The 22,161-nt window shown below is 49.3% G+C and overlaps 1 protein-coding gene across 4 annotated transcripts; it reads left to right on the top strand.

Annotated features, from left to right (window-relative positions):
* Positions 1–108: 108 nt before the first annotated feature.
* LOC130517965 (collagen alpha-1(XIV) chain-like) lies at positions 109–21,982 on the top strand. 4 transcript variants are annotated; one of them, XM_057020206.1, is made up of 47 exons: positions 109–238; positions 905–1,002; positions 1,628–1,744; positions 3,747–3,890; positions 4,245–4,331; positions 7,271–7,429; positions 7,507–7,626; positions 7,844–8,008; positions 8,117–8,278; positions 8,374–8,549; positions 8,831–8,957; positions 9,071–9,216; positions 9,392–9,521; positions 9,794–9,933; positions 10,045–10,171; positions 10,309–10,448; positions 10,526–10,658; positions 10,736–10,780; positions 10,892–11,031; positions 11,319–11,448; positions 11,771–11,893; positions 12,163–12,312; positions 12,392–12,508; positions 12,696–12,845; positions 13,582–13,656; positions 14,103–14,242; positions 14,421–14,544; positions 14,973–15,116; positions 15,302–15,466; positions 15,540–15,578; positions 15,746–15,884; positions 15,956–16,098; positions 16,166–16,275; positions 16,364–16,522; positions 16,597–16,674; positions 16,794–16,880; positions 17,341–17,394; positions 17,606–17,701; positions 17,790–17,843; positions 17,929–17,982; positions 18,071–18,124; positions 18,357–18,428; positions 18,591–18,626; positions 18,713–18,779; positions 18,872–19,138; positions 19,204–19,359; positions 21,112–21,982. In XM_057020206.1, exons 2-47 carry the CDS (start codon positions 930–932, stop codon positions 21,324–21,326), a joined length of 5,529 nt encoding a protein of 1,842 aa, XP_056876186.1. In that variant the 5' UTR covers positions 109–238; positions 905–929; the 3' UTR covers positions 21,327–21,982. The 4 variants fall into 4 exon arrangements, with proteins under 4 accessions (XP_056876186.1, XP_056876185.1, XP_056876189.1 ...); XM_057020205.1 differs by having other exon boundaries at positions 163–367; XM_057020209.1 differs by having other exon boundaries at positions 163–367; positions 21,145–21,982.
* The last annotated feature ends 179 nt before the right edge of the window (positions 21,983–22,161 follow it).

Genomic DNA, 22,161 nt, shown 5'->3' on the forward strand with positions numbered 1-22,161 from the left:
CGTATTATGCAACATTATTGGGAAAATGTTGCCCCAATCCCACATGACCTGATGATTATAAATCCTCTTTATTGAAGTGCTCCTGAACAGGCTTGTATTTTGAAAGGCTTGGGCGGTTCCGGTATCCTGCGGACGGACGGGTGTCAGAGATCCGCTGCTGAGTGGATCAGAGTGGATCAGAGTGGATCTGCGGGCGGACGGACGGAGTTGCAGCTGTGGGTCCGACGGATGTCAGCAGGTAGGAGAACATCTGAATCTGCCACAAACACCATCTAATCCAAAGGATCAGAACCAGGCGCGCGACTGCTGCCCCGTGCCCCGCGGGTCTCACCTGTGCACGTTTCATTTCACCTCAACTTCCGCTCAGGTGAAAAACAAAAATAAATCAAAGGACATTTTTAATCGTTGATGAAAAAATTATTTGTGGCGGGAACTTTTGGGTGAGTGCGCGCGACTTTTAAAGCTTTTGTTATTATCATTCATATTAAATCCGCGTTTATAGAAACTCAACCGGATTAAAACAAGATATTTTCAAGTAAATAATAACATGCTGTTCACTGAAAGAAGAATTTAAATCAACAATTTCAACTTATTTTTACGAGTCAGGGCCAACAATTAATTTGTCAATAGAAGTTGTTTACAATGTTAAACCGCTTTAGTACAATCAGCTAAATTAAAATATTCATTAAAACATATATGCAAGTCTGGACTTGAAGGCTTGATTCTTCCCAACAAACTAAAACAGATTCAACTGTTTAATCAGTGCTTCTCACACAGGTTCTGTTGCTAGGAGACCTTTCAGCTCTTTGGGTCCTCCAGAACGTCTCCTGGATGATGACCTCTCGGACATGATTGTTGGGTTTTCAGTGGTTATGGGACAGATTCATTGGTGTTTCTGCCTCAGGTGTTCTGCTCACACTTGATTGAGGATGTGGTTCTGGGTCACACTGGTCCGATGTCTGCCGCTTGTCTGGCTCTTTCCACACGCTGCACATGGCCAAGGTAAGGGGGCGGGGCCAGATTCCGATGGGTTTCCAGGATTATTGGATATGGTTTTTTACAAGCATTCCTGCCTGACAGCCAAAAGCAACTATGTGGGGAAAGAAAGAAACCCTGACTAGAAGAGCTGAGAACCTACAGAGAGGACTGCAGACCTGTGACTGTTCCTCTTCTTCAGGTGTTCATGCAGGGTTTCCTCTCTGCTAACAGTTCTGAGGTCTCTGGCTCCACGTCTGATTGGCTGAGGGAGCTTTTCTGCACATCTTCAATAACATATTGAATGTCTTTTGAGCTGTTCTGTTTGGATAAAATCCGAACACAGGATTGATGACACGTACAAACACGCCTGCTTCTGTCTGCAGATAACATCCCTGAATCCTGAAATCATGACCTCACTCAAATATCGTTCAGTAAAAAAAAAACAGCTTTACTCACCAATGTTAAATCTGATCTAAGCAGAGATCAGAAAGATTTAATATAACCAATAAATAAAACTGGGAGTGTAACAGAGAGAGAGATCTTGAGGATTCCCTGGATTGATCTGAGCAATGTTACCGAGGTTGTTGGTTCGATCTCTCCCCTCTCTTGGATTTGTAGCTGATGATGATTATGTTGCCTTCCTTTCCAGTTTCGTCACCACGGCGTTTCCGTGCCAAAGTCTTAAGCCCCTCCCAGCTACAAGTGTCTTGGAAAGAGCCAAAGGGGGAGTTTGATGGCTACAGCGTGATTTATGCAGCGGCGCCAGGTGAGAGTGCCGAGCTTCCTTTTGTCTGTTGGTATCAGGATGTGGTCAGACCCCAGGTCTGGTCCCACAGGTCCTCTCACATCTGAGATGGGATCAAGTTTTCAATCATTTCAGCTGCTCGGCTGTTGGCGCCACCTGCAGCCGAGCGTCAGTTACTGACATCAAGGTTTCAAATATTTAATTAAATCAGGTTGGTCGTTGGTGGTCAGGAGGGAATAACAAGACTCACACTAAGAACAAACAAGCAACGAAAAAGGACATGAGTCAGCATAAAATTATAAAGCCTAAAATAACATCTGCTGGTCAATCCCGAATCTGTCATGACTCAACTCAAACATGTCGAGCATCTGAAATATGTAACTCTGGAGTCACTCTGGAACAACCGGGACGTTCCGCTCACGAATACATGCAAAAGCAGCAATTGCCTTTAACAGGAAGAAACCTCGAGCAGAAGTAGACAGTGATTCCAGATGTTCCTCAGCGCTGATGTCACTAGTCCTTCATCTTAAGCAAAACCTTAAGGCTTCAAGTTTTGTTCACTGGTCACTGATTTTATTGAGTTTGAAGAGGAAGGAAACTAAGATGGCGTGCAGGGAATGTCCTTCAGAGTTCTGGGCAGAACATGCAGACAGAACGTTCTTTCCTCTTCTGACAGAAGCTGAAAGCATCCTGACATTTTCTCTAAAGCTTGTTGGCCTGGTTCCTGAAACAAGTCTGCACAGATCACAGCAGCTTCAAACTCCAGTCATGGCGTCGGCGCAGCCCCGGGCGAAGAAGAAGATCGTCTCCTGTGGCTCTGATGAAGATGACTTCATGTTCTTTTTTGTAAAGACATGATCAACATGATGAACTGGTGCTCCAGGTCGCTGAAGTCAAAATGTCCTGTTTTGTTGAATTGTTATTATATGTTTAACCAAAACATCATCAAATCACCAGATGATGATGATGATGTGGTGATGATGTGATGATGATGATGATGATAATGATGTGGTGATGATGTGATGATGATGATGATGATGATGATGTGGCGATGATGATGATGTGGTGATGATGTGATGATGATGATAATGATGTGGTGATGATGTGATGATGATGATGTGGTGATGATGATGATGTGTGATGATGATGTGATGATGATGATGTGGTGATGATAATGATGTGGTGATGATGATGTGATGATGATGATGTGGGATGATGATGTGATGATGATGATGGGTGATGATGTGATGATGATGATGATGTGGCGATGATGTGTGGGCGATGATGATGATGTGGTGATGTGATGATGTGATGATGATGATGATGTGGTGATGATGATGATGATGTGGTGATGATGATGATGATGTGGTGATGATGATGATGATGATGTGGGATGATGATGATGATGATGGTGTGGCGATGATGATGATGGTGGTGTGGTGATGATGATGATGTGGTGATGATGATGATGTGGTGATGATGATGTGATGATGATGATGTAGTGATGATGATGATGATGATGGTGTGGCGATGATGATGATGATGTGGTGATGATGATGATGTGGTGATGATGGTGTGATGATGATGATGATGATGATGATGTGGTTGTGATGATGATGTGGTGATGATGATGTGATGATGATGATGATGATGATGTGATGATGATGATGTGGTGATGATGATGATGTGGTGATGATGGTGATGATATGTGTGATGATGATGTGGCGATGATGAGGATGGTGGGGATCACGATGATGATGATGTGGTGATGTGATGATGTGGCGATGAGGAGATGGCGATGATGATGTGTGTGGTGGCGATGATGATGATTGTGATGAAGATGGCGGTGACCAAACACCACTCCAGGAAGAAACCAGGTTTCCTCCGAGGTCACCTGACTGTTTCCGTCCTGCAGAAGCAGCAGGATCCCAACGGTTCCCACAGGACTCTGACACCACGTCGGTCTTTTCAAGAAACGATGGAAACTCGTTTCAGTCCTGGACTGTGTCTGTCTGTGTTCCAGGTGGGGATCAGATGGAGGTCCAGGTATCAAAGCAGGAAGCAAAGCTACTCATCCAGGATTTCGACCCTTCCAAAGACTACGACTTTCAGATCATCGCAGTGAGAGGAAGTGAGCAGAGCAGACCCCTGCACGCCAAACATGAAGGTAAGAGACGGGTGGAGGGGCGGAGTCACCTGAGTGCTGTTTTCAGGTACTTTCACCAAACAGATGTGAAGCTGAAGCTGAAGTCAGGTTAGCAGCTCTGAAACGATGAAGGTGAAGACTAAAGGAGTCGGACTCATTTGTTTTTGTGACTCATCTGTGCTCTGTAAATCTCAGGTACTCCACAGGTGTAACACTTCTTTCTGGCTAGTCCTCAGGCTCACATTCAGCTCATATCAACTGTTGCTGTGGCAACACGGACACTGTCACCTTTCTTCGTTGGATGTTGTTTCATTAAGTTCCCTGACCAGATCATCTGTGATCATTAATGACGCGTTCATGTCTAATTGATCCCAGCAGCTCAGCCGACAGCGGTGGAGAGGATGGAATCCCAGAGGCCTCAGGACAGCGGCGCCACTGAGGAGGACAACAGCATCTCAGCAGGTGAGAACCAGCACGGGTCTTCCAGAACTCTGGACTCAGTCTCACTTTTTAAATCTCAACCTTGGTCACAAAAAAGATCTAAACTCAGGATCCAAGCAGAGCGAGGTGGATGGATTGAGTCACATTTACCGCCGAGTTGCCTAATTTAGCTCAAAGCGAACGAGACCCTAATGTGGGCGAGCGTGTTTCTCAGCTGCTTCCATCGGGAATTTCCTGGATGGAAATCAGACTCCGATCAATTAACAGTCAATGTTCTGAGAGGTGAGACAGTGGATGGAGGTCAGGATCCTCGCAGGTAAAACACCTGTCTACAAGGTTATCTGGGATTATCTGAGATTATCTGGACAACCAGTTCGGAAGATTTGAGATATTTATCTTTAAACTTCTTCATTAGAAAGAAGACCAGCAGCAAGCTGTCAGAAACCAGAGCAGACCTGGTCACCAGGAACCGAATCCTCCAGAACTGGGAATAACCAGCAAGCATAAGGAAACATCAGCAGAAATTCCTGCTGTTCTGGTTCTGTCCTGATCCCAAAGTCCTTCCTGACTTCTTTGAATGGCTCATATTGAGCTTCCAGTAAAAAAACCCAAATCTGCACCCAGTCAAATCTCAGCCCTTTAGAGGATTACCGATCTTTGATCGATTCTTCGGTCCACGTGATCTCACCGATGGATCTGTGCTTCAGAAGACATCTGGAAAAACGTCAGGTGATCTCATAGTTCTGTTAAGCTGAAGCCAGAATCCGGACCCAAAATGCAAACAGGTTCAGTCTTCCAATGTTTTCCAAGAAGGGGAGCCCAGTGTTACCATGGTGGGATCTAATGATCGGGCTCGTTAAAGATGCAGATCCAATCAACCCATAGGCAGACAGTAGATCGCCCGGGACCATGGAAGAGAAAACATCAATCCATACTGGGTCTTGAGTTTAGCAGCTAAAGGGATCTGTGGATCCCCTCTGCAGAGCGGATGGATCCGTCCGTCTGGCTCTCTGTGTTGTGATGGAAGTTCCGTTCTGCCTGTTCACCTCCATCTGCTCAGGAGCTTCACATTCTCAGCGCTGCTTCAGATGGGATCAAGACAAATGTTCCACCATCTTATTCTGTCTAAAGGTCTCAGAAGGACACCAGCAGGTATCTCACATACGTCCAGTAGAAGAACGTGAGGTGAACCTCAGACAGTTGACTGAACTAGAAGGTTCCTTTGTTGCTGTGTTCCCACCAGTACCTCAGGAATGAGTGTGTCCCTCCTCCCGCAGCTGCTGCAGTCATATAGTCATGAAGATCTGCCTTCATCCTTGGCTTGTACTCTGTAGGTGGTCCTCATCAGCATCCTCAGATCTGATCGATGAACCCAATCAGAATGTGATCCATTGATCCATCTTGAGGGAGATCTGGAGGAACTCATAGATTCTGATTTACATGTTTAAGGCAAAGGCACTAAATAAGACTGAACACACCCCCCCCACACACACACACACCAGCTCACAAAACTTCATTCTGGAATGTTTGTGACTGACTAGTAAAGAAGACCCTCTGGCCCTTTCACCTGAACCGAACCTTCATTTTATGTCCTTGTCAACTACTTGTAGGTAGTTGCAGGAAAGGTGTGTCCAGAAGGTCCCATTCTGGTGCAGATCAACTAACTGGACTGGTTATACTGGGACAGATGGGAGAAAGGAACTGGTTCTACTGGAATAAGGATGATAGTGATTTAGTGAACTCAGGTGACCCTTTGACCCTCAGTTAAAATGTCAGATGGTGTTCAGAGGCATCTGACCTTTGACCCAGTGGGGATTGACCTCCTGTTGCAGTTGTTGACCTCGTGGGCCTCCAGCTGTTGGATTAACCTGACTGTCACCTCGGGGAACCTGGAAGATGTGTGTCTTTGAACTTGTCAGCTGTGCTGATTCACCTGTTCACCTGTCACATTGATCCACATGAGCAGATCTTCTCCAACAGCTGCCCCTTAAAGTGAAGTGGACTCTGTCCAGACAGACAGAACACAACTGTCTTTGTTAGAACGTTTCTCCTGCAGTGCTTCTGTCCACTGTAGCTGGTGTCCAGAAGCCACATGGCTCCTTCCTGGAACACATCAAAGCCAGACTCCCAGGATGTTGGAGAAGGTTCGGCTCTTCTGAGATGAAAGAGTTAAATAATTGCTTTGTTGAAGATTTGTGGGGTTTCCATCTTCCCAGAGGAGCTTCTATATATCTATGTGGTGTCAGACAACATCATTCTGAAGGAGAAACCAACTCTGCTGTGATTTATTCTCAAGCATGTTGTGACTGATCCCAGAACATGGAGGAAGCAGATCCCATAAACAGGCTTCTAATTTAGGACAGATCCTGCTAGAACCCACAACACCTTCTTCTGGAAACAGCTTCATTCATCCCATTTAAACCCCAGAAAAGCTTTTATAAATCTGTCATGTGAGCTGGAGATGACATAAAGTGAAGATCATCATTAGAGGTGTCACCTGGAACACAGCCAGGGGGCGGAGCCTCAAATTCCAACGCTGTAGAGACTCGTTTACGCGATACGCTGTTACATCACGCTGTTACGATACACTGTAAATTCTGTGGGTGATGAATGAAGGCGGCTGAAGAATGCACACGCACGAGTGCAGTCATGCACGCACATGTGGGTGTGTGTGTGTGCACAGGTGTGTGCGTTTGTGTGTGTGTGTGAAAGATAAACTTAGTGTCCAAAAGATGTAATGTGTCAAACTTAGCAAAGTTACCTCGTAGCAAGAAGGTTGCGGGTCCGATTCCTGGTGTCTGTGAGGAGGTTTTGTGGAATTTTTGAATGTGAGTGTGAAAATAAAGCGTAATAATTCGTGTAAAAACATCTAAACCGAGCAGCCCACCAACAGGAGTCCTCCAGGCCTGAACGTTTCACCGTTTACAGACGCTTTGACTCTACGTTGTTTGTGTGTTTAGTTCCAGAAGCATTTATGTGCAGGACCGAAGCCATCGCAGATATTGTTATTCTGGTGGACGGTTCCTGGAGTATCGGACGGGTCAACTTCAGGTTGGTCAGGGCCTTCCTGGAGAGCCTGGTCAAAGCCTTCGATGTGGACTTTGATAGGACCAGGATTGGTGAGTCTGTTTCCTAGTGTGTTTGATACCAGGATAATGATGATGATGATGATGATGACATCACCTGTTCATCTCAGGTCTGGCTCAGTACAGCGGAGAGCCCAGAATCGAGTGGCACCTGAACACTCATGCCACCAAAGGGGCTGTGATGGACGCCGCCAAGAACCTGCCATATAAGGGAGGGAACACGCTGACAGGTAGAGAACGCCCTCAAAACCATCACATGATGTTTTCGGCCAATCAGGATCCAGCTGGTGACTCCAGCCATGAGGTCAAACATAAACACGAGGCCAGAGCTGAAGATCTCAGAGCTGACATCAGATTTCAAGGATGAAAAACAGAAACAATCATTTCTAAATCATTGATCGTTGCTGCTTTATGCAAGCAGGTGGTCTGACCAGCTCTTCTTCTCAGGTTTGGCTCTGACCTTTATCCTGGAGAACAGCTTCAGACCAGAGTCCGGATCCAGACCCGGCGTTCCCAAGATAGGAATCTTGCTGACCGACGGAAAGTCGCAGGACGATGTGACTCTGCCCGCACAGAGCCTGAGGGATGCTGGGGTGGAAGTGTTTGCCATCGGTACGCACTCACCATCCAGGCCAGACAGGCGATTGGTTATTGATCGGTCATCAGCACCGTGGTCGGTGTCAGCGTTTCAGTTCAGCCAATAATGGTTCCACCCTTCAGGTGTGAAGAACGCGGACGAGAGCGAGCTGAACGCCATCGCCTCATCCTCTGAAGACACTCACGTCTACAATGTCCAGGACTTTAATGTGATGGCCGACATCGTGGACCTCCTCACCAGGACCATCTGTGAGCGGATGGAGACGCTCTACAAGCACATGAAAGGTCATAATGACGTCATGTGATCAGGAAAATAAGGACCAAAAGCTGTAATTTTATATTGAATCCATCATGAAGGCTTGGCTGTTCTTCTGCTTCAGCTGCAGGTAGAGTCGACCCCGCCCCCCCACCTGCCGCTGTGTCTCCTCCCAGTGATCTGCAGGTGTCAGAGGTCACAGCTCGCAGCTTCCGTGTCACGTGGACGCAAGCGCCAGGTCAGGTGGAGAAGTACCGCGTGGTGTACTACCCTGCCAGTGGAGGACAGCCTGATGAGAAGGTGCTGATGTTTGACTGTCTTACACCTGGAGATCACCTGAGTGATTAAAACCATTGTAACACCAGTCAAATATGAGTTTGGATGCTGATCAACACACTTAAAACATCATTTAGTAATGACGCAGTTTAACAGAGATGCAACTTTCAATCCAAAAAGTCAGGTAGGTCCATTAGATTTGGATAAACGGGGCAAGTTCTGATGGTTCTGCTTTTTGTAACGGTTTTGTGAAGGTTAGTTGAATGTATTATTCACGTTGACCAAGGATCCGGGTCTGTCTGCAGGTGGTCCAGGGGACAGAAAGCAGCGTGGAGCTGAACTACCTGAACTCTCTAACGGAGTACCAGGTCGCCGTCTTCTCCGTGTACCGCAGCTCAGCCAGCTCAGCCCTCAGAGGGAGCGCCACCACGTGTGAGTTTTTCAGTTTCAGGACCCTGACCCCCCCCATAAGGTGCTAATATGACCCAGTAAAATGACAGAAAGGAAGTGAAACATTCCATCTCTGTGTTCCTGGCGTGCTGCAGTGGAGCTCCCAGTGGTGAAGGAGCTGGAGCTGCGGGACATCACTCACAACCACATGGTTGTTCGCTGGGAGGCAGCCGAAGGGGCTTCTGGGTACATGATCCTCTACGCCCCCCTAACGGAGGAAGACCCTGCCGATGAGAAGGAGGTGAGTGTGTGTGCATGTGTGTGTGAGCAGGTGTTCCACATGGGCCTGCTCATTTTATCTTCTGTAGAAGCTGCACTTCCTCCTCTGCTTACAGACATGATGGTTCATGGTGTTGAAGGGTTATCAAAGGCTTGTGTGTGTGTGTGTGCGTGCGTGTGTGTGTGTGTGCGCGCAGGTCAAGGTGGATGGCTCAGTGAATGAGGTGGAGCTAAAGGACTTGACCCCGGCCACGGAGTACACGGTGACTGTGTACGCCATGTATGGCGAGGAGGCCAGTGACCCTGTGACCAACCAGCAGACAACACGTGAGTCTCGACTCTTGATGTCCTGCGGCATTGTTGCTAGGCGACCAGCACAGCTTTACATGCCCGTTTGCGTGTTGATCGACATCGGTGCCCATGAGCAGTGTGAGCCTCCGTGGCGGTGGGCGTGTCCTCTGTCAACGGGCGGGAGCAGCCCCAGAGAAAGACCTGAGTATCCGTGCAGATGATCGTCAGGAGAACCTGACCGCTGCTCTGCTGAAACTATGATTTGGTTGTGGACTCGTACTGACGTGGTCCTCATCTCCCCACCTCAGTTCCTCTGAGTCCAGCGGTGGATCTACGCCTTTCTGATGTGACCCACAACTCTGCACGGATCACCTGGAACTCCAACTCCAACGCCGTTAACGGCTTCCGCATCATGTATGTGAAGGCGGACGGTGTCCAGACCAACGAGGTGAGACCCAGAGGCAGTGAGCGCAAACAGGAAGTAGCTCGTACCTCACTTCCTTTAATGAACTCCAGCCACATTCTTGTGAAAAGTGAGAGGTGTCGGCTGTGTGAGCAGGTGGACGTTGGCCGTGTGACCAGCTGGCTGCTGAGGAACCTGACGTCTCTGACGGAGTACACAGTCGGAGTGTTTGCCCTGTATGATGAGGGACGGGCGGAGGCCGTGAGCGACAGCTTCATCACAAGTACGACCTCGTCACCTTTATCTAAAATGCCCTTCAGGTGACCTTGTTGGCAGCGTTATACTGTTTCAACGTGCTGCCTGTCTCACTGTCCTCTGCTGGTCTGTCTGTCTCACTTTATCCTCAACCACTGCACACAGAGAACGTTCCAGAACCGCTGGACTTCAGGAGCAGTGACGTCACCACAGATAGCTTCAGGGTGTCCTGGGAACACCCAGCCAGCGACGTGGTGCTGTACCGCCTCATCTGGTCGCCCACAGACGGAGGAGACCCCGAGGATGTGTGTGGTTTTTCTTCATCTGGGACATTTTGAAGGAACTGGCTGAGAAACGTGTCCGTTTGTCTGCTCTCCTTCAGGTTCTGGTGGACAGAAACATCAACACCTATGTCATCAAAGGACTCAGCCCCGGTTCTGAATACGAGGTTCTTCTCGCTGCCATGTACAATAATGAGGTGGAGAGCGATGAGGTCACCCTGGTAGAATCCACAGGTAAATACACCTGACTGGACTTTTTATGGGCTCTTTCATCATCAACTAGCTGGTTCACTTTTCTGTTTCATTTGTAGTCACGTTTACAACAACTATTGCTACGACAACCACCAGCACAGAAGGTACGGGCCTCTGCAATCGTGGAGAACTAATAATATTGATTGGCTGATCAGAGATCAGATCAGCAGCCTCTTCAACATGAGCGTCAGACGCGTGTTTCTCTGCTCCTGCAGCTCCTCGGTTCGCTGTGAGGAACATCAGGATCGATGAGAAGACCACGTTCAGCATGCGTGTGTCCTGGCAGCCCGTCGACATCACAAATGTTCAACATTATCGACTCAGCTACAGCAGCGATGGAGGGGAAGAGGAGACGGTAAGAGGACGGGGGGACATTAAAAGGGCCCAGATGATCCCCGCTGGATGTCCTGAAGCCGCTCTGCTCTCTTCTGCTCTCTTCTGTCCCACTTCTTCTCATCAAACTTTCCCTGAATACACTCCTGACCTTCCTCATTCTCCACCAAGTCTCCTTGTCTACCTCCCTTCCTCCCTACCTCCCTTCCTACCTGTCTCCCTGATCACCTGATCTTCTGATGTTTGAATGATGATGGCTGTGTTGTTCCCCGCCTGTTGATCTTCAGCCAACGATGTTTGTTCCCTCAGAGGGTTCTTCCTGTTGGCCAGAACAGCCTGATTCTGCAGCCTCTGCTGGCAGACACAGACTACAGAATCCACGTCACACCAGTGTATCACCATGGAGACGGGCCAACAACCACGCAAATCGACCGAACACGTAAGACGTTCTGTATTTTTTACCCTGTGTTTTTTGCTCTTGTTCTTTATAATGTTCCACTCAGATTTTAATTAGATTTCAGTCATCTGGGATGAAACACGAGGCGAGATCTCCATCAACATTCAGGGGGAACATTCCAGAAACAGATCAATTAAATCACTATTGGGTTCAACCTGACCTTTGACCTTTCGCACGATAAGCTGTACGTTCTTCTTGGGAGCCTTTAAATCCTAAAAGAGGCTGGACGGAGAAAGAACTTTGGGTTTTCCATCAATGTTCCTGACACACACGTTCTCTCACCACCTGCTTCCGTGTCCTGCAGTTCCTCTGTCGGCTCCACAGAACCTGCAAGTATCTGAGGAATGGTACAACCGCTTCAGGATCAGCTGGGATGCGCCGCCGTCCCCGACAGTGGGCTACAGGGTCATTTACCAGCCATTGTCTGGTGTGTGTCACACACACACACACACACACACACACACACACACTAAACGTCCATATTGCTCCACCTTTATGACCCTCCTGCTCCCTGCAGTCTTCCAGCTGCTGGTCACCATGGTAACAGCAGATGCTCACACACAGCTGCAGAAAGTGTGTTTACGTAGCCGTTGATCCACGTCAGACAGGAAATGACATCAAAATGGAGTCACACTTTCTTTCTGCATGTCACGCTGACGCGTTCCATCCCTGACTCCCATCCGGTGCCCTCTGCAGCTCCGGGGCCGGCCCTGGAGACTTTCGTGGGGGAGGGCGTGAGCTCCATGCTGCTGGTCAACGTGCTGAGCGGGACAGAGTACAGCGTCAAGGTCATCGCCTCGTACAGCACCGGGCCCAGCGAGCCGCTGTCGGGCAGGGCCAAGACCCGTGAGTCCAACCTTCAGACGCGTTTCCTCTGTTCCTCGGCGGCAGCGCGTTTTGAGGGTTGATTCTTTTCTTCATCCAGTGTTTCTGGGGGTGAGCAACCTGACGCCGTACCAGGTGAGGATGACCAGCCTGTGCGCCCAGTGGCAGCCTCAGCGCCACGCCAGCACCTACAGGCTGCTGGTCGAGTCCCTGCTGAGTGAGTGCAAACCTGCTGGACACCAGACTTCAGCTCTGAGCTCCTCCACACGTTCCTGATGGGGAACTCACTCACTCACTCACTCACTCACTCACTCACTCACTCACTCACTCACTCACTCACTCACTCACTCACTCACTCACTCTCTCACTCACTCACTCACTCACTCACTCTGTTTCTCCTGCAGATGGTCAGAAGCAGGAGCGGAGGCTGAGCGGAGGGACCAGCCGACACTGCTTCACCAACCTGACGCCCAACACGCGCTACAAGATCAGCGTTTACGCTCAGCTGCAGGACGGCTTCGAGGGACCCGCCGTCACCGCCACCGAGAAAACACGTGAGTTCACGCTTCAAAGGACCACATCGGGATCGCAGGCAGCCTCAAACTGGATCTAGTTCATCGCTTCTTCTTTTTTTTAGCGTGTAAAAGGATCATTTAGCCCCGCCCCCACCCTGGAGGCTTCAGTTGTTGGGATAAAACATTTGAATCAGATTTGCAGGAACAAAGGTGACATCAGCTCTTTAAATAACTGAGTCAAGAAGGTCCTCATGTTAGCTGTGACAAACGATGGAGCCAAGCTGTCTGATGGCAATATGAAAGCAAGGAGACGATCAAAAAGAGCTTTGATCTCTGCACCATCGCGTCTCTGCCTCTGCTGCTGTTCAGCTGGTCGCAGTCTGAAATATTTACAGCCTCTGTGGGGACCACAACACGTATGTCCATGCTAGCGTTTCTGTAATTGTCACCTGTCTCCTTCATACTGTCACCTCACTCAACACTCACCTGTATTTGGACCGTGGATCAAAGACAGAGATGTGATTGGCCGCTCGGTTGCCTTTCATTGGTTGTTTTTATTTTGTTTTAAATCTGAACAGAGATTCTCCATGTTCCCATCATAAAGTGATGGATCCTGTCATCAGACTCAAATTAGACAGGTGCTCAGATCACAGATGTGTTTCACCTGTTTCACTTAATTTGAGGCTCCTGCGGCGCACCGACCGTTTTACGACTGCTGAGCTCGTGATTGCAGGTTTTCACTCCATGATGCCTTTGGTCGATTCTCTCTTCCCAGTGCCCGTGCCGACGCCGCCCCCCACCAGACCCCCGACCACCACGCCGGCGCCCACCAGCCCCGCCCCCAAAGAGGGTGACTCACGTCTCTTCTTGAGTTTTCAGTGATTTTCACTCTTTGTTTTTACATAATTTGATATTTGTTGGTTTGTGTCATTTGCAGGCTGTGATAAAGGCAGACAGACAGGCTGGCAGACAGACAGACAGGCAGGTTATCAGACAGGCAGGTTATCAGACAGCCAGAGGCAGACAGACAGACAGGCAGGCAGGCAGACTGGCACCTCCATGACCCCCACTAATCCAGAAGAGAGTTTATGAGTTCCAGGAAGCAGCATGTACAGGACATGTGTCCACACGTCCTGAGAATGTTCTTCATGTTCCCCTCAGACTGAACAAAGACCCTCGTTTAGGCTGTTTGCTCAGACAGGAGAGTTTCAGGAGTAACGGAGGGATGTGGGAATGGAAGGAGGGAGTTTGGGTTTCTCTCTTACTGTCTCTCTTCCTCTTCCTCTTCCTGTCCAGTGTGTAAGGCAGCCAGAGCCGACCTGGTCTTCCTGGTGGACGGCTCCTGGAGTATCGGTGATGAGAACTTCCTGAAGATCATCCGCTTCCTGTCCAGCACTGTGGGGGCTCTGGACCAGATTGGGCCAGACGGCACACAGGTACCAGGGGGGTGACGGCCTCCAAGGGTTAGGGTTCTGGGCGGATCTTCGCTAACCTCATTGTTAACGCCTCTCTGATCATATGTGACTTGAATACAGACGTTTGATTTTTTTTTAAAAACAACACAAATTTGACCTCTGAACTTTGTCTGTGACACGCGTCTGTGTCATGTGACAGGTGGCGATCGTCCAGTTCAGTGACGACCCCCGAACAGAGTTCAAGCTCAACTCCTACAGCGACAAAGAGCGTCTCCTGGAGGCCGTCAGCAGCATCTCCTACAAGGGAGGAAACACCAAAACAGGTCTCTCACGCACACAGATGGTTCGGCAGCCAGAACCTTGTAAATGAGCTGACTGTGTCTTGCAAACACAAAACTGCGCCACCAAGTGGTGTGGAGGCCGAATTACAAGGCACTCGTGAAGCAAATTAACCAACAAAAGTCAACTATTCCACCGTTTGGTTGGAACTTGTAGATTTTTGTTTCACACTTATTTTCTAAACATGCACTATTTTGTAAATGATGTTTTACGTTCAGGTTATTTCCATGAGTTTACCAGCGTAGTTTTCAGATGAGGATTCACGTGGCAGCTCATTGGTTGATCAGTTCCCGTGCGATCAATATTCAGCCTGCTGCTGATCCACCGAGGAGGCTGTGATGCTAGCAGATCAGTTCACCAGGATCCACCTCAACATGATGGGATGGGTTGAGCTTTTCCTCTGTCCAATCAGGTCGGGCCATCCAGCACGTGAAGGACAACATCTTCACAGAGGAGGGCGGGGTCAGGAAAGGTGTCCCCAAAGTTCTGCTGGTGCTGACGGACGGCCGATCTCAGGATGATGTCAACAAGGTTTCCAAGGAGATGCAGAGAGAAGGTCAGAGTTCAGGCTTCCTGCTGGATGTTTCAGGACTGTGGAGGCCAGAGTTTGAATTCCCGTTAGCTTCTGACCTTTGTGATTCTAATGCGTCTGTGGACTATATCAGCAGTGGACAGACGGACAGACGTTGCACTCTGACTCCGGTTGTTGGATCTTATTTCCTGGTGTCTCCTACCTTAAAGGCTACATCGTGTTCGCCATCGGTTTCGCCGACGCTGATTACGGCGAGCTGGTGAGCATCGCCAGCAAACCCAGTACCAGACACGTCTTCTTCGTGGACCACCTGGACGCCTTCAAAGAAATTGAGGAGGAGCTGGTGACTTTCGTGTGCGAGGCTGCTACGGCCAGTGAGTAACCACGGTTACAAGAAGGCAGGATGTGTCATGTGACTGCTGACTTGAGGATGTGTGTTTGTTTCAGCGTGTCCGTCGGGGGTAATGGGCGACAGCGCCACTCCAGGTAACAGGTCCAACTTTAACCCTCCAGATTTGATCAGTTAAAAATGATAGAGATTTTTTTTTTCCCCACGATGACGAGATGAGAACCGGCGCGCCGAGCCGAGCCGAGCCAAGCCGGCGGCGTTCTGAGCGTAAAGAGGATCTGACGTTGACGTTCGGTGTCTCCAGGTTTCAGAATGATGGAGCTGTTCGGTCTGGAGGAGAGTCGCTACAGCAGCGTCTCTGGTGTCTCCATGGTACCTGGAACCTTCAACAGCTTCCCCTGTTTCCACCTGCAGGCTGACGCCTTCCTGGCTCAGCCCACGAGGTACATCTGTCGGTTACCACCGTCACACACACCTCACCGGACCTCTGACCTGGGTCCGTCTGGGTTTGCAGGTTCATCCACCCTGAAGGGTTGCCCTCAGACTACACCATCACGCTGCTCTTCAGGCTTCTGCCTGACACCCCAGAGGAACCCTTCGCCCTCTGGGAGGTCCTCGACAAGAACCAGGAGCCGCTGGTGGGAGTCATCGTGGACAGTGAGTTCCCTCAAACCCACCAGCAGTGAGAATCCGATCTGTTGAACTTACTGCTGACGTTCTCCAGACGGAGGGAAAACTCTGACCTTCTTCAACAACGACTACAAGGGAGAGTTCCAGACCGTCACCTTCGAAGGACCCGAAATCCAGAAGCTGTTCTACGGCAGCTTCCACAAGGTCACATGACTGAGTGCTCCACCTGTTCAGATCCGTTCACACATGCTAATGTTGCTGACGTCGCTCTGGATGGAACTCTGGTTTGCAGCTCCACATCGCCATCAGCAAAACGAGCGCCAAAGTGGTGATCGACTGCAGGATGGTGGCGGAGAAAAGCATCAACGCGGCGGGGAACATCAGCAGGGACGGGGTGGTGGTTCTGGGCAGGATGGTCCGTTCCAGAGGGAATAAAGACAACTCTGCCCCGGTGAGGACGAGCGGACGCCAAATCCAACCGGTCTCGGCTCCTCGGGGTTTCACCTTCATGTTTGTCTTCTTCAGTTCCAGCTCCAGATCTTCGATATCGCCTGCAGCACTTTGTGGGCCAGCAGAGACAAATGCTGCGAACTTCCTGGACTGGTGAGGTCCCGGTCTGCTCACAGTGGGGGGTCACCGTCACAGTGGGGGGTCACCATCACAGTGGGGGGTCACCATCACAGTGGGGGGTCACCCTCAGCTCTCCCTGTTTTCTTCCCCAGAGGAAGGAGGCCGACTGTCCAGCCATGCCCAAAGCCTGCACCTGCACCCAGGACAGCAAAGGTCCCCCCGGCCCCCCCGGACCACCAGTGAGCCGTCCACAAACACAGTCGCACTCACAGATGTAGCAGATGTCATGTGACTGCGCAGTCACATGACATCTGCTTTGATTTGTTAGAACCATCTCTGATGTAGCTACAAGCCAAATGACTGATCTTTAAGTTATGTACACACTTAATTACTGACTGTTTGATCTTTATAATCAAGAGCAAAGCCGCTAACATCCATATTAACTCTGAACTCATGTGCTTCAGAACTATTTACTTACAGCTTTTATCTCTGTTATCTTCTATTTTTATCATGTAGAGCCTTCTTGAGTGCAACAAAGGTGCTAATAAATAAACTGTATTATTCTTATTACTGACTGGGTCAACCAGCCAGACGGACCCAGAGTCTAGATGACCTCTGACCTTGGGCTCAGTCCTGAAGCCTGTTGTACTTGTTTATGGATCAAATTAGCAATTAGCTGTTGTTATTTGTGTCTAACAGGGCGGTCCAGGGATCAGAGGAGCCAGAGGAGACCGTGGAGAGCCCGGTCCAGTCGTAAGTTATGTTGCAGCATGCTAACGAGCTAACGTCATCAGAGTCAACAGCTGATTCTGCAGCAGAACCACGTTTCAAACTTATTTATCGTTAAAGTAAATCAGAAAAACAACAGGTGACGAGTTTCATATGACTGAAATGAGCTTTAATGAGCCGAAAGAACAAGTATGTTTAAGATTATTGAGGAATCCCCCCCCCCCTCTCTCTCAAGGGTCCAGCTGGTCCAGTAGGTGAAACTGGTGTTCCAGGACCTCAAGGACCTCAAGGCCCCCAAGGCCCGAGTGGTCGCTCCATCATGGGCCCAGCAGTATGACTAATCAATATTCAACCTATTGATCACATTCAGGTGAGAAGACAACAGAATGAAATGATTAATTATTAATAATAATCTTCAGGGAAGTCCAGGAGAGCGAGGACAGAAGGGTGAGCCAGGACAGCAGGGCGCACAGGTGAACAGAACTGTATTTACTGTATTTATTTAGTAATAATGTTTTGTTGAGAAGGTTTTAATAGTCTGACGTGTCGTTGCTTCAGGGGGTTCCAGGTCGAGCTGGAGCTGCCGGCAGAGACGGACCTCCAGGACCCCGAGTGAGAAGCTGAATTAGCTTGAATTAGCCTGGATTCCACCGTGCTGCTGCCTGGTTGATGGACTCTTTGTGTGTTTTTCCCTCAACAGGGTCTGTCAGGCAAAGACGGCCCCCAAGGCAGACCAGGTCCACCCGGAACCATCGTGAGTTTGTATGATCGAGGATCACGATCAGGCAGTAAAAGCTGCCGTCATTGATCACTGATTTGGTCTTCATGTGGGTAAAAATTAAACGGGAGGAGCCTGAGTGGCGCCCCCTGTTGGAGGGTTGCAGACCAGGATTATGAGCTGAACCTGATGGATTCTCTGTTTCCTGACACTAAATGTTTTCATCAGTAGCTTCACCCCCCTCATCTGTCTGTCTGTCTGTCATCAGGGGACTCCAGGAGCACCAGGGGCCCCAGGTAACACGGGCCCCACTGGCAAACAGGGAGAGCTGGGTCCTCCGGTGAGTAAGGCCCAGAGGTCACCACAGTGGTCACTGGTCTGAAGGTGCAGCAGGAAGTGATGTCAGTGGGAGTCTGAGTTACTCCCGAGCTCAGAAGATGCAGGACAAGTGTGTGTTTTTGTGTCGGTCCCATGTTAATGTTCACATCCTTTCTGTCCTCAGGGTCTACCAGGAGGTAAAGGAGACAAGGGTGAACGGGTGAGTTCTTAGCACTTGGACTATCTTCTTTGTGGCTTCAGGTTGGTCAGAAACATTAATGATGGACCTCTGTGGGGGGTCTTCAGGGTGATGTCCAGTCCACGGCGTCGGTCCAGGCCATCGCCCGGCAGGTGTGTGAGCAGCTCATCCAGAGTGAGTAACCGTTCCACGTCTGTAGCACAGTAGCACGACGATCAGATGGAGGTTGTGATTCAGGTGTTGATGATGGTTCTTCCTCGTATCAGGTCACATGGCTCGCTACAGCGCCGTCCTGAACCACGTTCCCAGTCCACCAGCGTCCATCCGAACTGTGCCAGGACCACCGGGAGAGCCTGGCAGGCCTGGATCTCCAGGGACCCAAGGAGAACAGGGACCACCTGGAAGACCTGGCTTTCCTGGACAGAATGGACAGAATGGTCAACCGGGAGAACGAGGCACACCCGGAGAAAAGGGTGAAAAGGGATCTCAGGGTGTTGGACTCCAAGGCCCCAGAGGACCATCAGGACCACCTGGTAAGAAAAAAACATCCAGTTCAGAGCTCATAAACCAGACTCTACAAGATCCTTTGCCCCCTTAGGTGTTCCAGGGCAGGGAAGACCCGGCAGCCAAGGTCCTTCAGGCCGACCTGGGAATCCAGGACCCCCCGGACGACCCGGAGTTCCTGGACCTGTTGGCTCTTCTGGACCTCCCGGCTATTGCGATCCAAACTCGTGTGTGGGCTACAATGTTGGAGGTACATAAGGTCCCCCTGAGGATGCTAACACATTTGCTCGGGAAGGTACAAAAATGCCCCCATTAAATGTGATGAAAATGACCTACTTACATAAAAATGGGGCAGTTTTCCAACCGCCTACCCCATAAAAAGAATAACCTTTGACCCAGCAACAGATTGGGACGGGGTCAATGGTTTTCATTATCTGAACAAGGAAAAAGCTAACGTGGGTTTTTAAACTTTTGGTCAACATTACCAGTTGATCAGAGTAGTGTTTGAATGTGTTTCTGAACTCCAGAAACTCCAGAACTGGAGTTCTGATTTGCATTCGTCTCTGCTCTTGATGACTGAGGATTCTCTCTGGTTGTTGAAGGAACTTTGTTCTTCTCTCTGGTATCTCTGCTGGATCTTCACCCAAACCTTCTAATGCACGAAACAGGAAGATATTTACATGAAAGTGCAAATACTGCCTAAATATGCATGGGGTTAAGGGTTAGGAGTAGGGGTAGGGTTTGGCCTAGTGGTAAGGTTAAGAATAGGGTTAGGGGTAGGGTTAGGGTTAGTGATAGGGGTAGGGTTAGTGATGGGGTCGTGTTAGTGATAGGGGTAGGGTTAGTGATAGGGTTAGGGTTAGTGATGGGGTAAGGGGTAGGGTTAGTGATAGGGGTAGGGTTAGTGATAGGGTTAGGGTTAGTGATAGGGGTAGGGTAAGGGGTAGGGGTTAGTGATAGGGGTAGGGTTAGTGATGGGGTCGTGTTAGTGATAGGGGTAGGGTTAGTGATATGGTTAGGGTTAGGGTTAGTGATGGGGTAAGGGGTAGGGTTAGTGATAGGGGTAGGGTTAGTGATGGGGTAGGGTTAGTGATGGGGTTAGTGTTAGTGATGGGGTAAGGGGTAGGGTTAGTGATAGGAGTAGTGTTAGTGATGGGGTAGTGTTAGTGATGGGGTAGGGTTAGTGATGGGGTAGTGTTAGTGATGGGGTAGTGTTAGTGATGGGGTAGTGTTAGTGATAGGGGTAGGGTTAGTGATGGGGTAAGGGGTAGGGTTAGTGATAGGGGTAAGGGTTAGGGTTAGCAGTAGGGGTAGGGTTAGTGATGGGGTAGGGTTAGTGATTAGGGGTAAGGGTTAGGGGTAGGGTTAGTGATAGGGGTAGGGTAGGGTTAGTGATGGGGTAGTGTTAGTGATAGGGGTAGGGTTAGGGTTAGTGATAGGGGTAGGTTAGGGGTTAGTGATAGGGGTAAGGGTTAGGGTTAGCAGTGGGGGTAGGGTTAGTGATGGGGTAGGGTTAGTGATAGGGGTAAGGGTTAGGGTTAGCAGTAGGGGTAGGGTTAGGACAACTGGACAACAAAGGCTCATGAATCTTTTTATTGTTGGAATGTTTCCAAACTGCTCCATGCTCCAGGGTTCTGTGTGTGTTGATGTTACAGGTTACCACAGCATGTTGGTCATATGGTTCTTTGCTTCTTTTACTTCATTTGTTCACCTCCAACCGGTATTTCACTGATTCACTTGTCCACGTCTGGAGGAGGGTGAGGGTCAAGCACCTTTGGTTGGGAACAGGTGGGATTATACCTGACCTTTGTGGCACCCTCCTTCCTTTCACTGCTGACCTTTTTCCTGTCTGGTTTACCCAATCACACGTCCAACCAACCCTTGCTGCCTGTGGTGGTGGAGGTGGTGGTCAGCCATCTTTGTTTTGGGTGGTCACTGATTCTGTGCCTCTCTGACTGGCGTGCTGCTTTGGTTCTTCCTGCCGCTTGGTTTGGCTACACAGAGGATGTCACTGATGGCGGCGCTGTCCCCCCAGTCCAATTGCCGGCCAACATCTTCCCGAACTACGGCGAGGTGGAGGAGGATGACCCGTACCGATACTATCAGCCCAACTACCCAGCACCTCGTCCCGTGGCACCCGATGACCCTGCACTGTCCCCAGACGATATTGATGCCTATCGTGGTGTACGCAGTGTGGAGGGGGCGCGTGGAGGCTGATTCCATAGTCCTCTGCAGCCACAGGCTCATCAATAAATGCCTGACGTACAGACCGTAGCTGCGCAGCTAAATCGTGTTTTTATTAAGCCCCGCCCCTCAGAGAAGCACCATGATTATTTTAAAGAATCAGCAAAGATTCCGTCATTTAGTCTCAGATCCTTTTTTTGAATTTCTGCATTTCCACCAAAGAGGCGGGGCTTAGGTTGGCTCCCAGAAGGTGAGTTAGGGTGTCACTGCTCCCAGTTCTTCCAAACTGGATCAGAAGCACTTCCTGTTTGAAGATTTTATTAAATTCCATCATGGAAACGTCGCCTGGAGTCAAAATTCCAGCTTGGTTTCCTTTTTTGTTATTTATGCACAGTTCTGCATGTTTTTGTGTATTTTTCATGTATCCGTTTATTCAGTTATTTAACCTGCTTTTCTCAGTAAATTTTGTGTTCCAGACTGAAAATGATGAATTTTTCTGTTGTTTGATGGTGACGTTTGTCCCCCGCTCCAGTACAGAAACGCATTGATTTGTTATTGATCGGCTGTGAGTCACCTGTGGACGTCCATGTTCTCCTCACTGTTTTCTACACTCCTGAACTAAAAAGATGATTGAAAGTGTAATTTATTTTTTACTGATTTCTAAGAACAATAAATGCGAACACACCTGTTGTCATTGTTTTGTGTGTAATGTGTCCAGTCTTACTGGTTGGACTGGGACAGACTGGGAACCAGCAGCTCATTCTGGACCTCCTGACAGACAGTTTTAGGGTGAGAGGATTAATGACCGGTTACTCTGGAATACTGACGGTCTGGGTGAAAACCAGCCAGACATCTGAAAACACACCCC

Source organism: Takifugu flavidus, chromosome 21 (assembly GCF_003711565.1).
Source record: "Takifugu flavidus isolate HTHZ2018 chromosome 21, ASM371156v2, whole genome shotgun sequence".
In the NCBI taxonomy this organism is placed as follows: domain Eukaryota; kingdom Metazoa; phylum Chordata; class Actinopteri; order Tetraodontiformes; family Tetraodontidae; genus Takifugu; species Takifugu flavidus.

What these genes read in the sequence shown, in the direction of transcription:
- LOC130517965 (XM_057020206.1), top strand. Translation starts at nt 930, where the DNA reads ATGTGGTTCTGGGTCACACTGGTCCGATGTCTGCCGCTTGTCTGGCTC. An exon ending in ACCCTGCCGATGAGAAGGAG is followed by an intron (nt 9,217 to 9,391) that starts GTGAGTGTGTGT and finishes GTGTGCGCGCAG; the next exon opens with GTCAAGGTGGATGGCTCAGT. An exon ending in GCTGCGAACTTCCTGGACTG is followed by an intron (nt 16,675 to 16,793) that starts GTGAGGTCCCGG and finishes TTTCTTCCCCAG; the next exon opens with AGGAAGGAGGCCGACTGTCC.